A 17589-nucleotide genomic window follows, 5' to 3' on the forward strand; every position below is an offset into this window, starting at 1 on the left:
TATTAAAGAACAACGTTATAGACGTTCTTAACAATCGTATAATAGCTACAATTGCTATTGTAAAATGTCCCTATTTGCTAGGCAGTAGAGCTACGCCAAATATACAGCATAGGACTACTAGATTTAAAAGCATATATACTAAATCTTAAGAGATAAGTCTCTTTAACTAACTAATTAATACCTTAACCGTATCTAATAGCCTAAGGGCAAATACGGGAGTAATACGTTAGTAACGTAGAGGATTATAAGAAAAGGATTATAAGAAAGAATTATAGACTATATCTTAGCAGTTAAAGATAACGGTAAGCTAAGGCTCTATATATTAAATCCTATACTAAAAGGTTCTACGGAACTATACTAGAACACTAAATTGCCTATAATACTTATAATTAATTATAGACTAGTATAAAGGCTTAGAAGCAGAGTTATATAAAAATCCCTATATTAGCCTAGGTAGTTACTAGTATGCTTCCAGTAGGCTTCTAATAGGTCTCCTAGTAATCCTCGCGTCTTTTCTCTAGTTATATTTTTTCCTTATTAAGGTTTTTCAGGAGTTTAAAGCAGGGGTTAGATAGATAGATAATATATAGCGGCATACTAACACCTCTCTAATATCTTTCTGAACCTCTTCTAGGACGAGCCCTTATAATCTCCTTACCGTAAGGTAATAGCGATCGGGGGCCGACTGCAAGAAGGGGGGGGGCAATATAAGGGATATTATTGCGGACACCTTAGGTTGCCCTTAGGACAACCCCCGGACGCCCCTTAGATAGTCGCCGGTCACGTGCCGGAGGCACGTGCCCGTAGTATATAGTCTCTACAATCCTAGAGGCCTTACCTCCTTAAGGATTTGTCTCTCTTACTAATTTATCCTATTCCAATCGTGTCCTTATAGCCCCCTACCCATAAGATCCCCTTATAATAGTACTCCTAATATAAATAAGCGCCTTCCTATCTAAGTGCCGTTAGCGAATAAATAGTACACTCTAAAAGCTAGTATTTAGGAAAGTACAAAGGAAGCTCGCTAGCGGATATTAATATATATTTAAAATATTAAGGGTAGCTTTAGTAAGCTGCGTAATCCGCTATATACTTTATACGAGAAGTATAGCTATAAATATCGCGTTTACAAGTAGAACTCTAGGCATTTTTTAGAGGTACGTGCTTAAGATATTGTTTTAGTAGTAGGTTATATAGAATAGTATACGCTAATATAATACTATTATTCTGTCAGCTAATATATATATAGGAAAGCTTACTAAATTTGGAGCTAGTTATACCTTAGCGCAAAAAACGTGCGCAATTAGCTTCTGCTAATAGCCTGGCTGGAACACCTACTAAGAAGGTATAATATCTATATCTTAACAATACGGATATTATTGATATCCGTATAGCTTTGTACTCGCACTATCCCTACCCGCGCCACTACGCCTCTCCCCCCCACTAAGACCTCCCCCCCTATTAAGACTCCCACTTATAGTAGTACACGCAGCCGTAGACGCACCCGCTCTACCGCCGCTTCTCTACTTCTTTTTTTAATTGCTAGCATGCCAGGTGCTACTATTACTGCTACTACTTTCGCTAGCATGGAATCTGTTAGGGTATATTTAGTAATTACTATTTTCACGCGTGTTAATATAGTTTGTAAACGGGTAATTAATATAGCGAAAGATATTTAAGCTATAGATCGCCGGTTAAATAAGTTTGGAGATTCTCTAAGTAAGATAAAAGGTAAGCTTTTATTCCTAAGGCGTGGTATTATTGCATTTATACGTAATGCTAGGCTACTAGATATTAAATAAGTAAATATAAGTTAGCTGTTACTGCGGGTTTATAATAATAAAATAGTAGCTCTTACCTTTTTACTACTATATATATAGGAATCAAGTCTCCGCCTTATATTTAATAGATATACTTAATTAATATTATAATATCCATATAAGCTAAGGTAAAGATAGCCATATAAGGTAAGATGAAGATATCCATATAAGGTAAGATGAAGATATTTATATATCCGCGCTATAAAATAGCTAATTACTATATTATATACTACGCACTAAGAAGATTATATACTGTCTAGAATTAATATTAATAAAAAGAACTCGCTTAATATATTAAGATAGAAACGTACTATAAGCCTAAGTATTTAAAAGTCCTCTAGCATATTATCTATAGCTTTATTAAATCCGTCCTTATAAGGGTTATATAGTAAATCCGTAGATAACCCGCTTATAATAGAAGTATATCCGCAAAAACAATATATTACTATTACTATTACTTTTAGCATTTATTAAGCAACTTATATACTAACTAATATATATATTTGCAGAGGAATAGGTATAACATTAGGACAATAAACTATATAAATATATTCAGCAGCTTCTTTTAGTACCTCTATATTTTTATTAGTATTACCAAAGTTGTATATAAGGGGATTAAATAGTAAACCGGCTGCAGTTAATAGGAAGGCGTTAAATGTATTTACGCCGTCCTTTATAAGTTTCTTATATCCGCGCTATAGAAGCGAAGGAGCTTTAAAATCCGCTAAGCGCCGTATATATTATATAATTAAATCCTTCCTAATCTAATCTATAAGATAGCGGATATCTAGCGCTAGAGACTTAGTTGTATATTTGCTGTTTATACGCTTACTAAATATATACTTAAAAATATCGCGGAGCGCGCTAGTATAATTTATTATAAGAATACTCTACTTAAATAGCTTGTCTATACCAAACGTCAAATTCCTATATATCTAAAGCAACTCCTTAAGTTAAAGATTTAGTAGTTTATTAAGGCGATCCGTCTTAAAGAAGCTATTTAGCCGCCTTTAGAGGTTAACTAAACTATTGGTAAGGATAGCCTATTAAAGCACTAGATTATAAGCGCTTATTCTAACTAGTTGCTATAGGATTAGTATATTATATATATAGTTCTTTAATAAGCTTCTAGAAAAGTATAAGCAAAGATAGGGGATTATACGCTTTAGTAGTCCAATATCCGCATACTTAATAGTATATTTTAGAAGTTTATAAGTATTAATAACCTATAGGAACTTAATATAATTAAAGAACTCTATATTATAGTTACTAGCGGTAAAGCTTAATATATCCGTAGAGGACGATATCGCTACTAGCTAATATACGTTGGTAAATAGCCCTAAATAATTAGACGTGCGCTAATTTATATTATAGTATATATCTCTTAAAAAAGCCGCTATGCGGATATCCTTAATATACTCTAGAAATTACTGCGGAGATAGGTTTTATATATATCGCTTAGCCTTACTATCTACCTTAATATTATACTTGTCGTAGATATAGAGTAAAAACGATATAATAATATAAGCGTTAAAGCTTTAGAGAATTAGCTCTTCTATATAATAAAATAGGGCCTTTTTTCTAGAAATATTACGCCGTCTTAGGTGGTTTATATAGGTATAAAGCGCTAAAAACTACTACGCGGCTTCCTTACCCCTATAGAACGTACGCATAACTATATATAGGAAGTTTAATTATATATACCATAGCCCTAGAATAGGTAATACCTACTTATAGCTATTATACGTACCTTTCGCCTTAACCTGCTCCTCTTTATATAATTAAATAAGCTTTACGGTTTTCTAATCTCTATATACTAAAAAAAGCCAGTTATTAAAAGCGGTTTTATAATTATACTATAGTTATTCCAAGAAGATATTCTCTTTTACGCGATAGTTGCCGTTAATAAAAGCCTCGCTATCTAGAATAGGTTCTAGAGTTATATACTCTGTCCTTCTATAAGGGAGAATATTAACCACTAGTATACGCGGATATTTAATATCCGCGTTAAAGTTAAATATACTATTAACCACAGTAGGATACGCGTATTAGATGGCGTCTGTAATAAAACTTATAAATATCCGCTTCTAAAGGTTATTAACCCTATTCCTAGCTATATTAATAACCTTATCTGGCTTAAGTTAATAGGTATTATTTGACATTAACTGCTTAAGGCCCCCTTTAGACATATATACTCCGCGTAAAATCTTTCCTATAGTATATAAAGTAAACAATCAGACGGCAAGTGTGCATCAGGAAATAGACGCTCCCCGTTTGGGTAATCCGCGCCTCGCTTACGGTTTTCGCGTTACGCCCGAACCGGCAATTGGCCTTGACGACCACCATAAAAGGCCCTGCCTTCGCCGTCATTTTCCCTCCCTCTCCTCATCTTTTTCTCTCTACTCACATCCCTCCGTCTGCACGCCCCCTATCCGCTCCAGCTGCTCCCATTGGGCCTCAGTAAATCCCTTGTGAGGCATTTTTTTCGAATCTCAGTCGCCATCCAACATGGCACTGCCTTGCCTCGTCCCTGTCATTTCACCCCTATGCGGATTTGGGCTGTCCAGCGTTTCATCTCCCAGCGATGGCTGCTGTCGAAGCTTCTGCGCCCGCATCCGCAAGCGTTTGGCGGCCCACCGGCTTTCCATTCTCTTGCACTCACGCACTCTCCCCTCTCCATGGAAGGTCTCTTCCCTCTCGCGCAAGATGCTCGCTCATCCTGTGCTAGCGGCAGCTGCGGCGGAAGGGAGAAGCTCCCACCTGCCGCTCAGCAAACCCCGGCGCCGGCGGTCGCGCAACTCGTTCTCCCCTGCTCCGGACTCGCCGATAGCATTTACTGTGCACTGCCTTATTCCTGGTTTCGGCGAACGAATGCACAGAGCTTACGCCATTGTCTCAGCTCTGACACTCGAGTACTGCATCCTACTCCTTCGGTTGAATACGTTGGCCCAGCTACCGTCCAGCTCCTGGCTCTATGCCCTCTCCCTTAGGCGGGGACACGGCCATTCACCCACATGACGCATTAATGCGGCCCTCTTGGCGCCCACGTTGACGCCATAGTTACAGCAGGATGCTCCGCCTCGTATAAGGCATTTGGCGTTACTGTAACATCGCGATACAACCAGCAGGGGGCTGATACTTAGAAACTGGCAGCTGACAGCTCGGAGGTGGCGTCGGGCGTGCTATAAGAGGTGAACAGAGCCCCGCAGGCCAACCATCTGACGGCACGGGGCTCTGCCGGCGGGAATTGGGCATTCATGCGTTATCCAATACAGACTCGTCCTACGTAAGGGGGTTAATAGACGATCGAGGAATTAGCTGGCGATCGGCGGTTTCGTTCGAAGTAATATAAATCCTTAGACAGCTAAAAGATGCGCACGACCGGGTTATAACGACCATTTACTGGCCAATCGCCGAGTAAGTTAGGCAGGCTCTTCTTACGGGGCTTCCACGGCGCCTGCGAACGCGACATGTGGTCGTCTCGGAGACGCCGAGGCCGACAGACTTCAAGTTCTCCTCACTCTCCCTGCAGACAGCCTCCCTGCACTGCCCGCTACAACCGTCTCTACGCTATATGCGGCATTTATGCAGGGCCCTCACAATCCTCCTTCTCATACGGCGTTGTCGTCGGCGGTACGTAAAGTGACATTTAGTCCGGAGAGACAGCCGCATCTTTCCAATTTCCTTCACGACCAGAGAAGCCAGCAGATCGCCACACGAAAATGGCCTCCTCTTACAGCACCCTTTCACTAGCCCCTTCGCTTTTTCCTACGAAATATATTCCTTACGTTCCTTCGGCATCCAAGCCCAAACCAAAATCTAAGAGCAAAGCAAATGCGAAAACCAAGACGGCGGAGCACAACCATTCCGAAGCCGTCTCCTTCAGAGATAGTGGAGAGTGGTTCAATATCGACGATTTCCCAATGCCAGATTCCAATGCATCGCGCCCCTTAATCCTAGAGTACCCGCTCCATTCGGAGTTGCGGACCCTTCTAGTTTGCTACGTCAAGGTATTACATTGAACGTTACAAGCCAACAGAACCCAGCTGATATATGGGCGTAGACGTCGTCGATGGACTTGGTGCCGCCCCCTTTCGGGAGAAACCAGAGCATTACCAGTCCGGTCGGGAATCACTTGACGACGGAGGGGCCGACCACGCTACAGGCGTCACGAAGGCGAATTCGGCTATAAACGGGGTTTTTGACCGAAGCAGTCCAGGTAAGTACGTCAGTCAATCGCGGCGTCGATTTACTAATTGGCCATAGAATTTCCTTTGCTTTTGGAGAGCGACACAGCCGAGGAGAACGATGCAGCCGAAGAAAGCGACGGTACAACGGACGTCGAGCCTGACAACGGAGAGCCAGACTATCAAGAGAACGGTTACGACGCGGCTGCTGGCAGCGAAGAATACAGTGCCGGACAGCATGGCGATCGAGACGCGGCTGGGGTGCGCGCCCTCTCCATAGATGATACAGAAAGTGTCCGTCATAGTGAGTAGCGTTCCAGAATTGAGGAGCCCATTTTTGACGTCTTCGAAGAGAGTTCGCAAGCGCAGGACGAACCTCTCCTGGACGATATCGGCGTGACAGGCGGACCATCGGTAACACGCAAATGGACACGAGCTTTATCTGCCGATACGATAATCTCCTCGGTAGAAGTGCTGGACCTTATGCCGCAACCGAATCTGGAAGACTCTCGTTTGATGAAGCGGCGAAGACTGGCCAAGCGACGGGCAGAGAGCCTCACACTCGATCCTGTATCCACACCCAAGTCAACGCCTCTGCCAACCTCCAGCGGCCAAGTTTCCCCTTCGGGAGCCAGCAACCGTCCTAGCCCTGGTCTTCCGGGCAGTGACAACAAAGGCGATGATGCTGGCGCCCCAAGCCTGCCCCCAAACGACCTCCTCGATAAAGAGAATGGCGACGATGGCGCACATGTCCGGGGGACAGTCATAGCTACTGCATTCCCCGAGACAATCCATCTCTCCTTTTAAAGGAATAGACGGCGATTAAGATATCGATCTAGATTCGGGTAGGCGTGGAAAGAACAGAAAAGGCAGCGGTAGTAAAGTTGGGGAAAGCTACGAGGACGAACTTAATCGGGTCGTTGGCGTGTCCTGGAGGGCTTTAGCGACAACTTCTCAACGACATAAACCCAGCGATCGTCCGGTCCGGAAGAGAGGGTGCAGTCCATTACGAACTGTTCTTACACCATGGGACCGGAGCACGAAGCCTACGAGGACATCGCGACAAGTAGCATCATCCCAACCACTGCAACTGTCTAGGCCCAGAACGGACAGCGCGACTCGGTCTTGCTCCCCACGAACATCCTCTTCGGGAACGAAGGCTGGAGATGGACCAACAACAATTATGGACCAGCGCCAACGTGGCTTATCAGGTAACTGATCTCACGCTTTGCCCTGTGCCAAAAGGCTCGTCGATTGTGACAGCAATTGTCCGTTGCTGTGACTTAAAATTGTCTCTTAACCCGATGGCCCTAGATTACAAGCTTCTCGGTGGAGAAGGCAAAGTTATCCGTATGACCCAGCTATCGCCGGATTCATGGATGCTATTGGGATACCGATACGACGATAGTGTGTCAGGCCCACGTACTCGTGGAAGTTTAACGCTGCTTAATACAGGCCGGATGAGCAATCCCCACAGTGATGCCGCCAGTCATGACACTGACCACCCAGACGATGACGGGGACGAAGAGGACGAGAATGGGGCGAAAGACACAGGCGAATACAGACCTTATGCTGTCGGCAACAATTAGGGATTCAGCAGAGACGATGTGCGTTTCCACCAACGAACGTATAAACCGTGATCGGAGTCGGAGGAACAGCGGTTGCTTGCATATAAAGATAGAATGGATATAGAGTGGAAGGATATATTTAAACGCTTCCCAGGTCGGACCCCGGGCGCAATACGGACGCGCTGGCACATGCTGCACGGGAAATGATCCGTCACCGCGATAACATCAATATACGTGTTCCATCCTATCCCTTCCCAAGCGGGTAATCCGTTCTCTCTCATCTTTTCTTCGGGTGTCAGGATGATGATGAAGTTTATTCCGCCCGGAGGCACTAAGCCTAGAGGGCACTAGTACTATATTACATAATTTCGCTTCCTTTAATATCGCTATATTCTCATACAAGCCCATACATCTACCTTATTTAGTACTTCCTAGTCTTACTTATGCTTTATTCTACGAGATCTCGTGGGTAGTTAGTAGCAAGTCGTCTTAGGGTCCGTTCCTCTAAGTATTTAGTGTCCTATCTTTAGTAATTAAAGCGAGATCTGCTGGTGGCACAAGGGTGTGTGGTGTGGGTTAGTTAAAGCATAGAGGAGGGGGGGGAGTTTCTGACTGTGGTGGACGGGTTATTAATTTAATTCTGCCTTAAGTCGTCTGGTGGCTATTGCGTATTTTACTATCGCTCGGACTGCGTCCACGTTTGGTGTCTACTGTCTAGAGTTAGTTAACGCCTTTCCCCTAAGATAGAAGGATAAGCTGCCTCTTCTTATATCTGTTTACTGCAGCATTTGCTCTTAATATAATGTCCATTTTATATACCTAAAGAGAAAGTATTTAACTATTTCTCTTGCCTGTCCGTAATTATATTAATCTAATTCTACCGCTTTAATGCGGTGTAGATACCTATTAAGTTATATTATTTCTATCTATAACTAGGCTAACATATTTACCTCTTCTTGCTTAAGGGAGTTATATAGCCTATAGGTATATTTACCTGGTAGTGCTATATCCATTTTTCTTAAATACCTTCCTACTCCTTCCAGTAGTGTTTTCCTACCCCACTATTTTGTTTTTGCGGTGTTTATTATTATAGCCTTAGCCTAGTGTTATTATCCTCGCGGTAGGCGTTTTTGTGTAGTAGCTTGCCGTGCTACTACTTTTACCTTCTTGCCTAGTTTGAACTCCCCTTAAGGGACCTATATAATAAGAAAATAGTTACTTCTTTGCCTTAACGTGCGGGCTATGTTATAGATCTATATAATACTTATTTAGCCGGATTGTTACTTAGGTTAATTAATTGCTAGTAGTGCTGCCTAATTACTAGTAAATATAGTAATCTATTTCTTCTGTAGATCTAGTAGTAAGCACCTTATTGCCATTAATATTGCCGCCAGTTTAGCTATATATAGGTTCTATTCTGCTCTTAGTCCTAGTGTAATTAAGTATATAACAGCTTCCCTATTTAGCGTATTGCTAAGGGTGTCGTAGACAACACCTTCTATCCCTACTATGTCTCTCCTCCTGGATGAGCTTGTTGCGATCTATATGCCTTAAATAGAGTTGGCGGCTTCAGTTGCCCTATCTTTATCTAGGTTAATGCTTATAGGCAGTTAATCCTCCCATGGTGGTACCACGTAGGGCTGAATAACCTCCATCTTATCTGTTGGTGTATATTAATATATATAGGCTATCTTCTGCAGTGGGGATGTAAACCTCTAGAGCACCTTTATATAGAGCCTTAAGAGTGGGTTTGTCTTATATAGCGTGTTAAGGTCAACCTATAACTTAGTAGCCCTCTCTAAATGCCGCTCGCGTACTAACCGTATGCTTACTTCGGCCTCCCTAATAACCGTAGCTACTATACGGAAAGTTCCTATAATTGCCTACGCTCCAATTTTTTATACCCTATTTATTGCGGCTATAGCGGAACCCCCGCAGGCGTGCATCTAGATGTTTAAGGCGTAGTCTACTACTGGCGCTACCATTGCCCCAAACAGTTATCTTATAGTTGAAGGGGATACTATCTAGAGTCTCTTTAGTGCCATAGCTGCGATAAGGCCCTTAATAGCTGCTTTTGTGATATGTCGCTTATACCAAAGCTCTATATCTATAACTACCCCTAGGATCTTAGCTGTATACCCTAGTGTAACTGTTTTTCCTTTAATTATAAATGGGGTAGTATTAGTCCGGTCCGCGTTTCTTATAAAGTGCACTAGCATAGTCTTTTCACCTTTAAACGTTGCGCCGCTTTATTTCTCCCAGTTTATTGCTCTATTAATAATAGCCTAAATACCTTCGCAGTTTACTGCTGCTAATGGTCCTGTAATTTATGTATTATAGTTATCCACAAACGCCATTAAGCCTTTATTTGCATTAAGCTGGTACTAGACTAGATTAGCGTTAAAAAAGAGAAATAGTATTAGCGAGAGCGGCGATCCTTGCGGTAGTCCTACTTATAGTAACTATTGCTAGTTAGAGGTATAGCCGTTAACTAAAATAGTCGCCGTACAATTAGAGTAGAATGCATTAATCTACCGCACTAGCACTAGCGGTATACCTCTTGCTATAAGCCTCTATAGTAGCCTCTCTTTATATACTCCGTTATATATACCCTTTATATTAAAGCTAATAAGGCTAAGCACCTTCTTAGACCTCTACGCGTTATAGATATATTCTTATAGTAGCAGTAGCGCCTATTTAGTGGAGCGCCCCTTTCTTGCCCCGAAGTGATTTATAGGTAGTAGTTTAAAGGTCTCTACCGCGTGCGATATTCTTTTAGCAACTATAGACTCTAGCACCTTGCCTAACGTAAATAGCAGAGAGATAGGCCTCTATGCCCTTACCTTTATATAGTCTCCTTTATTTAGCTTCTTAAGCGGTATAATTTTGGCATTTCTCTATTGGTTAAGAAGGTCGCCCTTGTCTAGTAAGGTCTAAAAGAGGAGTAGAACCCTGTTTTTTATTACTAGCCATATCTGCCTCCACACCATTGCTAGTAGGCTATTATCCCCTAGCGCTTTCCAAGGCTTTGCCGCAAATATCTTCCGTTTTACCTCTTCCATTATAAGACGCGGCATTAGTATTAGCGTTCGTTAAGGCTATGGACCCTCGTCCTCTATTCCTACTAGCAGTGGGGGAAAGAATGTAGTTAACAGCTCCGCTACTTACTTATTTTTACCTTCTGTAGTAGATCTATCTATCCTTACTAATAGTAGTATCTTATTAAACGCTGAGTTACCGCTTAGGTTAAGGTATTTTGCTACTTACTAAATGTTTATATTATCGGCCAGGAAGTTGTTCCAATGTGTCCTTTTCTGTTTCCGTATTGTATTATAGTATTCCTTTAAGGCCTCCTTTACTTATTGCTCTAGTTCTAGTACTATCTAGCCTACTTAGCGTTAGTTCTTTGCCCAGTTTCTCTAGTAAGTATATACTTAGCGGAGCTTCGTAAGGTTTATTGTCCACTACCTTTTTATATATAATAACGGTCTAGATTTCGGAGTTAATGCGTAAACTGCCTTTAGTACTACCTCTATAAGCCGGTCTATTTACTACTATACTCTACTACCTACTAGGATAATACAGAGGGCGGTAGTAATCCTATTCCTAATTTTATTCTATAGTGCGTTTTTAAAAAGCATTCTCTATTCTATAGCGCGTTTAGGGACCGCAATGTTAAATATTATCTTAATTGCCCTATAATTAGATCCGTGTTCTGTCTTATATACAGTGCACTTTACTATTATAGATACTAGCTCATCTAATACTAGGATTAGGTCAATCGTTATCTTATAGTTGCCATTTTACTATATTTTTATACTCCTGGGCAGCAGGCTACGCAGGGAGTAATCTCCTATAAGATTAATAATCGGGTCGGCTTCTCCCTGTCTCGCCAGCAAGACGTTATTTCCTCCCTATAGCTAATCGTGCCAATTAAAGTCTCCTATAAGTATTATATCAGTTTATATACCTATCTTATTCTATATTTCTTAAATTAGTTAGTATAGTTTACTAGTTATATCTTATAGTGCTTCTATATTCTTTCCCTTAACATATACTAACACCACTAGTACTAATCTATTAGGAAGGCGCAGCACCGCCGCGGTAAGGTTTACCAATTATACTAGCACCTATACGGCCTTAATATCTTTTTAAATCTATAGTATGCTCCATACCGCCCACCTCTCTTTACGCTAGGCCGTAGGTATTACCTTAGTCCAATTTGGGTGTCCTATAGGGACTATTACAACCATATCGTCCGTTTTCTATGCGTATAGCTCTAATATTGCTAACACTCCAAAGTCTTTTAGTTGTTCATCGTTTATTAGGCTCTACTATACCATACTCTACTTTTAAATATTTAGTTAAAGTACCTAAAGTGTCTTATACATAGCGGGTAGGATAAAGCACTTAATAATTTTTACTAAACGATTTATATGGTCCTCCGCAAGGTATATACTTTAGAATCTATCCTTGGCAGTTATTATAATAATGTCCTTCTTAAGCGCATCTAGCATATACTTACGGTCTTATATATATAAATGCTTTATATCCTAGTATCTAACACTAGTAGTATTGCGTTAGACCGCTTTTAGGTTTATAGGTTCTAATATAAGCTAATTCCCCTATAATATAAAAGTATTAATTCTATAGCAACCGTACTGCCTTACTACTTTTAGTAATGTACACAACCATTAATCCATATGCCTTTCCTATGTCTTTTTTACTAAGCCATCCTATCTAGGCTATGTATACATTATTCTCTTTTCCTAGCACCTCTACTGCTTTATCTTAAATCTTTCCTTCCTAGTTAAGAACTGCTGTTCGGTTAGCGTTATTAATTTTTACTAGGTAGAGCTGGTCTCGTAGCACCTAAACACTAGGTGCTAAGGTTTTTTAAGCCGCTTCTTTTACATATTAGAGCTCGACTTCATTCCTATAAGTTATCCTAATACGTGCGGGGTTCCTAGGGTCTTTAATCACTGTTGCGCAGCGCTAGCTCTCGTGGCCTTCCGTTATACATATACCACTTTCAATTGCTTGCCTAATCACCCCCGGTTATACTTTATTCTTATTTTCTTCTTCAACTCTAAATGTGTCAACTGTGCAGTACAGCATATCGGTGATAGTCGATGGCATGGTAGGGTGTCAGGATGGGGTATAGCTGACTAAAGGCTGGTAGAGTATACAGCTCGGCCAGTGTTGCCAAAAGCTCCGGGAGTGTGGAAATACGCCACGTTACAAAATCTTACACTGGATGAACTTTAACACCGTGCGCGCACACTTAATAAGGTTTTAAAACAGAATTATTTAAAATTATCGCCATTTATATACTTAATTATATAATATTATAACTATATCCTATCTTTAGGATATTTAAGATTATATAATCTTTAGATTAGAAATAACTAACAATATATAACTACTTTAAATTGCGTAAAGATATATCTAGGATATAACTTAAGATATAACCTAGGATATAATTAAGAATATATCTAGGATATAACTTAGGATATAATCTAAAATATATTTAGGATATAACCTAAGATATAATTAAGAATATATCTAGGATATAACTTAGGATATAATTAAGAATATATCTAGGATATAACCTAGAATATAATTAAGAATATATTTAAGATATAACCAAGAATATAATTAAGAATATATCTAGGATATAACCTAGAATATAATTAAGAATATATCTAGAATATAACCTAGGATATAATTAAGAATATATCTAGGATATAACCTAGGATATAATCTAGAATATATTTAGGATATAATCTAAAATATAACCTAGGATATATTAGTAATATATCTAGAATATAATCCAGGCACCCCCACGCACTTACCTATCTTAGATAGTTCTTTTATACTATTACTAATAAAAGCAACTTAGTTCTTAATTAAAGATTTTAAATAATTATAAGAGTACTTCTTTTATAANGGGTAATAAGTATAAGAAGAATATATATATATAAATATTAAAGATAGTAACTAGGATATATCTAGCTTATATTAAGAGTATTATAAAAAATATATAATCCTAAATACCAGCTATNATAATCTACTAATGCCTTTTCTTTAACGCTAGTAATAAGTAGAATTCTATAATATAACTAGGCTTAATATTAATTATATAAACTNGATCTCTAGTAATAAAAAGACTTATATTTAGTTAAAAGATACTAGAATATTTTATATCCTCTAAGTATAGAATTAAATATATTATAGATTTATCTAATCTAGAGATATATAATAAGAATATTACTAAGATATATAANAANATAAAAGACTATATCCTAGATATATCCTAGATATATCTTATATATAACTTAGTTNTAATATTAATAGATATAATATTTATATATATTAAAGGATAGAATAAGTATAGTATATACTCTTTTTAGCCTCTAAAGTGCTTTAGAAAATAGATACTCTATATAGGCGTATTTTATTATAAATATTTATACTCTTAGCTATAAAATTTTTACTATAAAGAAATTATAGAGAAAGACGAGAAAAGGATATATAAATATTATATTTATATTATTATATTATTATATCTATTATATTAGATATATTGGGTATATTATNTTNTAGAACTAGTATATACCTATAGTTTTAATTATAAAGTTTATAAGGCGTATAATTAAAATCTCACTTATAATCTATAGCCTCTATTTACTCTAGTATATTATATTCTAGATCTTACTAAATTCTATAAAGCTAATATATTTTAGTCTCCTCTATTATAATATTAAATAATAGTTAGGTTTTACTATATTCTAGGTCTATTTTACTATTAGGTAAGATTATCTANATATATCCTTAATATATCTAGCTTATAAGCCAATTATATTTAGTATATAAGAGTAGCTTATAGTCTTTACTTTATATAACTATTACTTAATAANCTTAATTCTTATAATAGTTAATATTATAATAATCTTAATTAAATATTTATAAATAAGAAGCCTAGGTTCTATATATAAAGCTAAAGTAAAAGTAATTAAACTATAAAACCAAAAGATAGAGTTAAAGCTTAGAAAATTATAATAAAAACCTAGTTAATATAAGTTTTTATACTTATAAGTATAAGGAGTACAGGTTATATTAAGGTAATTACCTAAATATAAAGATATTATAATATCTAAGAAAAAGCCGATTTTAAATACTCCTACTATACTCTATATTCCATACTCTATACTTAATACTTAGTAGTAAAGAATAGAACTAGGATAAAACTAGATAAACTAGGATAGAACTAGGAGATAGGAAACTAGGATAGAACTAAGATAGAACTATACTATATTTAAAATCTAACCTATCCTAGATACTTAGTATAGCTCTTAACTATATTAAAAGGCTTATTACCCTTAAGGTTATCTATAATATCTAATAGCGTTCTTATTTTAGTAAAATTAAGTTCTATTTCTAATTAGATTATTAATATATTATTAATATATTCTAGATAGAAGAGTAATAGTTTATATTATTATAATCTTTTAGCCTTTTTAACTGCCTTACTAATAGGGTATATAATATTTAGTTCTACCTCTATCTAGATAGCTTTATAAAGGGTCTACTAAGCTACCTATAGTAGTTAGATCTAGGATATAATAATAGGTATATAGATATAATTATACTAGCTAAATTACTAAATTATAGTGTTCTTTTTAACCTCTAGGCTTTATACTATAATTTTATAGCCCTATATTTTTCTTTTTATTTTTAGGTTAAAAGCTAGTTATAATATAGATATTATTTAGTTTTTACCTAGAAATTATATATTAATAATTATACTTAATTAATCCTCTATTAACTATTAGTAAATTTTATTCCCTAAGTAATAATATACATTGTTGGGTTACACAAGGTGGTGATATCACGTAGCTAGGTTCGATATTATAGTATGATGATTGTTTTTCTTAATAGGAATGAGGAAAGGGGTGAGTAACCTAAGGTTTCCTCTCTACGCTAGCCAGCGTCGACACGTGACGACCGGTTGCCTCTACTTTCCCAATGTCGGTTCACAGGGGTGTTGACCTTATTAAGAGTATACTCTATTTATTCTTGATGGTGTGCAATACTATCGAACAGAGGATTTAATTCCAGTGCTTTATTAGTGCTGATATCATAAAGTGGACTAATCAGAGACACGCGACGATCGTGTATACTGACAAGTTACTTTATATTTAGTACTCTTTTATAGTTAGATCTAAGGATAAAATAGAGATATATAGCACTTATAACTATAATCTTCTAATAGTATAATCCTATTTAGAGAAAATATCCTCTAGCAGAATATAGATAAAGTAATGTTCTACTTATAGTACTTATATTAAAGTTAGATCCTAGATATAACCAGATATATACTAGATTATTACCTATCTAATATATAAAGAATAGTACCTATATTAGGGCGCTTACTAAGCCTTTAATATACTATACCTTAGTATTATAGAGCTAGGGCGCTAGAAATGCGCTTGTTATAGTATTTATCTATAAAGTAGTATTTAGGAGAACTGACCCTTACTCCTACTTTATCTAAGTTTAAAGAGATGCCTTAGATTTCTCCTAAGAAAATAAGTTTCTTTAAGATATAACCTAAAAGTTACTCTAAAGTACTACATATAGCTATTATACTAATATTTATAGACCTTATAAATAGGGCTATAAAGAACCTTTTATAATATATATAAGTTAAAGTTAGATTATAGATATAATATAGTTTTATCTAAAATATAATTTATAATCTTATACTATATACTATCCTTATAAAAAGATTTACAATACCTATTTTAGAGGGAAAGTTCTTATTCTATATCCTAATTAGATCCTATATTATATAATTATATATTAGTATTAGGCTAATAGGCGGTATCCTATTTCTATATTAAATTATAGATATAACTTCCTAAAGTATATTACTTACGCTGCTTACTAGATATATCCCTTTAGGTGACGAAGTCGCCTTACTTATATATTATTGTTCTGTATAGCTTACTTACTAGATTAAGCTAGTTACTTACTTACCTTTTATAGTAGTCTAGTCTTAATATAAAAGCCTAATTACCTTATACTATCCTTATCATTATTCGATATAATGTACGGCTAAAATTTTAAGAGATTTCACTATGAACTAATATAGTCATATATGAAATAATAAATTATTAAAACCACCTTTAAAAACGTTAAAATTAAAAAACAATTAAATTATAGCGTCTTAATATAGCGTAGTAAAAGTTAGATTGTATACCTAGTGAAGTTGGGCCGGAGCTAAAATATCTACACTAGCCGAGGTTTTAGGGCCTTGGCCAGTACTCCCGGAGCTTTCAGCAACACAGGCCGAGCTCCAGACTCAATGAACACTCACACTGTCCTTTCGGCTTGGTGGCATAGTGACAGAAACTAGGAAACAAAGGGCTTACTGCTTATCGGTAACTTTTAGTGTTCAGTACATGAGGCTAGGCTCCGTATCCACCAACTGGTAATTGTCTGCGAGCATAGAAGGCCATTTGTGGATATCCTCGCCATCTCCATCTGCTAGAGTCACGCTCGTGTCTATGTCCTCTCGGGCGACGTAATGGAAGCTTTGCAAGAAATCACATTCTTCATTGTCGGGAAGTGGATGCAAGCCGCAGAACCAGTACTCATCGATAATTGGACGCTTCAGGTGAATTGATCTAAATGATACGCCATGGGTGCCTTCATGCAACGCAATGAGATATAATTTCGCCAGGGGTAGCTCACTCCAATTGAACATAAAAACGTCTCTCCAGCTTCCGGAATCAAGGATGCAGGCTAAGATTTTGGAGTGTGTCTTTGCAGGTACCAATGAACCCGGCGAGACCCTCGTTTGACAATGCCATCTGTGACGAGGAAAGTTTTCGAAGCTTTGGACGAATAGACTTTTTTGGCGAGGATATACCGAGGCCTTAGCGTCGTCCGCAGGAACAACCTTTGATTCGGTTAATCAGTGGGTTTCCCCGCTCTTGGCAATCTTCA

The 17589-nt window shown here is 37.6% G+C and overlaps 4 protein-coding genes across 4 annotated transcripts; all 4 read left to right on the forward strand.

The window, feature by feature from the left end:
- Window positions 1–3905: 3905 nt before the first annotated feature.
- Window positions 3906–4879, forward strand: K441DRAFT_315892 (uncharacterized protein). Its single transcript, XM_067641133.1, has one exon. The coding sequence runs from the start codon at window positions 4329–4331 to the stop codon at window positions 4836–4838; it is 510 nt and encodes a 169-aa protein (XP_067507720.1). The 5' UTR covers window positions 3906–4328; the 3' UTR covers window positions 4839–4879.
- A 430-nt stretch (window positions 4880–5309) lies between these two features.
- On the forward strand, window positions 5310–5875 carry K441DRAFT_315913 (uncharacterized protein). Its single transcript, XM_067641136.1, has one exon. It carries the CDS (start codon window positions 5543–5545, stop codon window positions 5840–5842), a length of 300 nt encoding a protein of 99 aa, XP_067507721.1. The 5' UTR covers window positions 5310–5542; the 3' UTR covers window positions 5843–5875.
- K441DRAFT_315895 (uncharacterized protein) lies at window positions 5668–6994 on the forward strand. Its single transcript, XM_067641134.1, has 3 exons — window positions 5668–6039; window positions 6087–6311; window positions 6360–6994. The coding sequence occupies exons 1-3, from the start codon at window positions 5874–5876 to the stop codon at window positions 6812–6814; spliced, it is 846 nt and encodes a 281-aa protein (XP_067507722.1). The 5' UTR covers window positions 5668–5873; the 3' UTR covers window positions 6815–6994.
- Window positions 6975–7698, forward strand: K441DRAFT_315903 (uncharacterized protein). Its single transcript, XM_067641135.1, has one exon. It carries the CDS (start codon window positions 7174–7176, stop codon window positions 7594–7596), a length of 423 nt encoding a protein of 140 aa, XP_067507723.1. The 5' UTR covers window positions 6975–7173; the 3' UTR covers window positions 7597–7698.
- Window positions 7699–17589: the final 9891 nt, after the last annotated feature.

The sequence above is a fragment of the Cenococcum geophilum genome, assembly GCF_001692895.1.
Source record: "Cenococcum geophilum 1.58 unplaced genomic scaffold K441scaffold_7, whole genome shotgun sequence".
NCBI classification, from domain to species: Eukaryota; Fungi; Ascomycota; class Dothideomycetes; order Gloniales; family Gloniaceae; genus Cenococcum; species Cenococcum geophilum.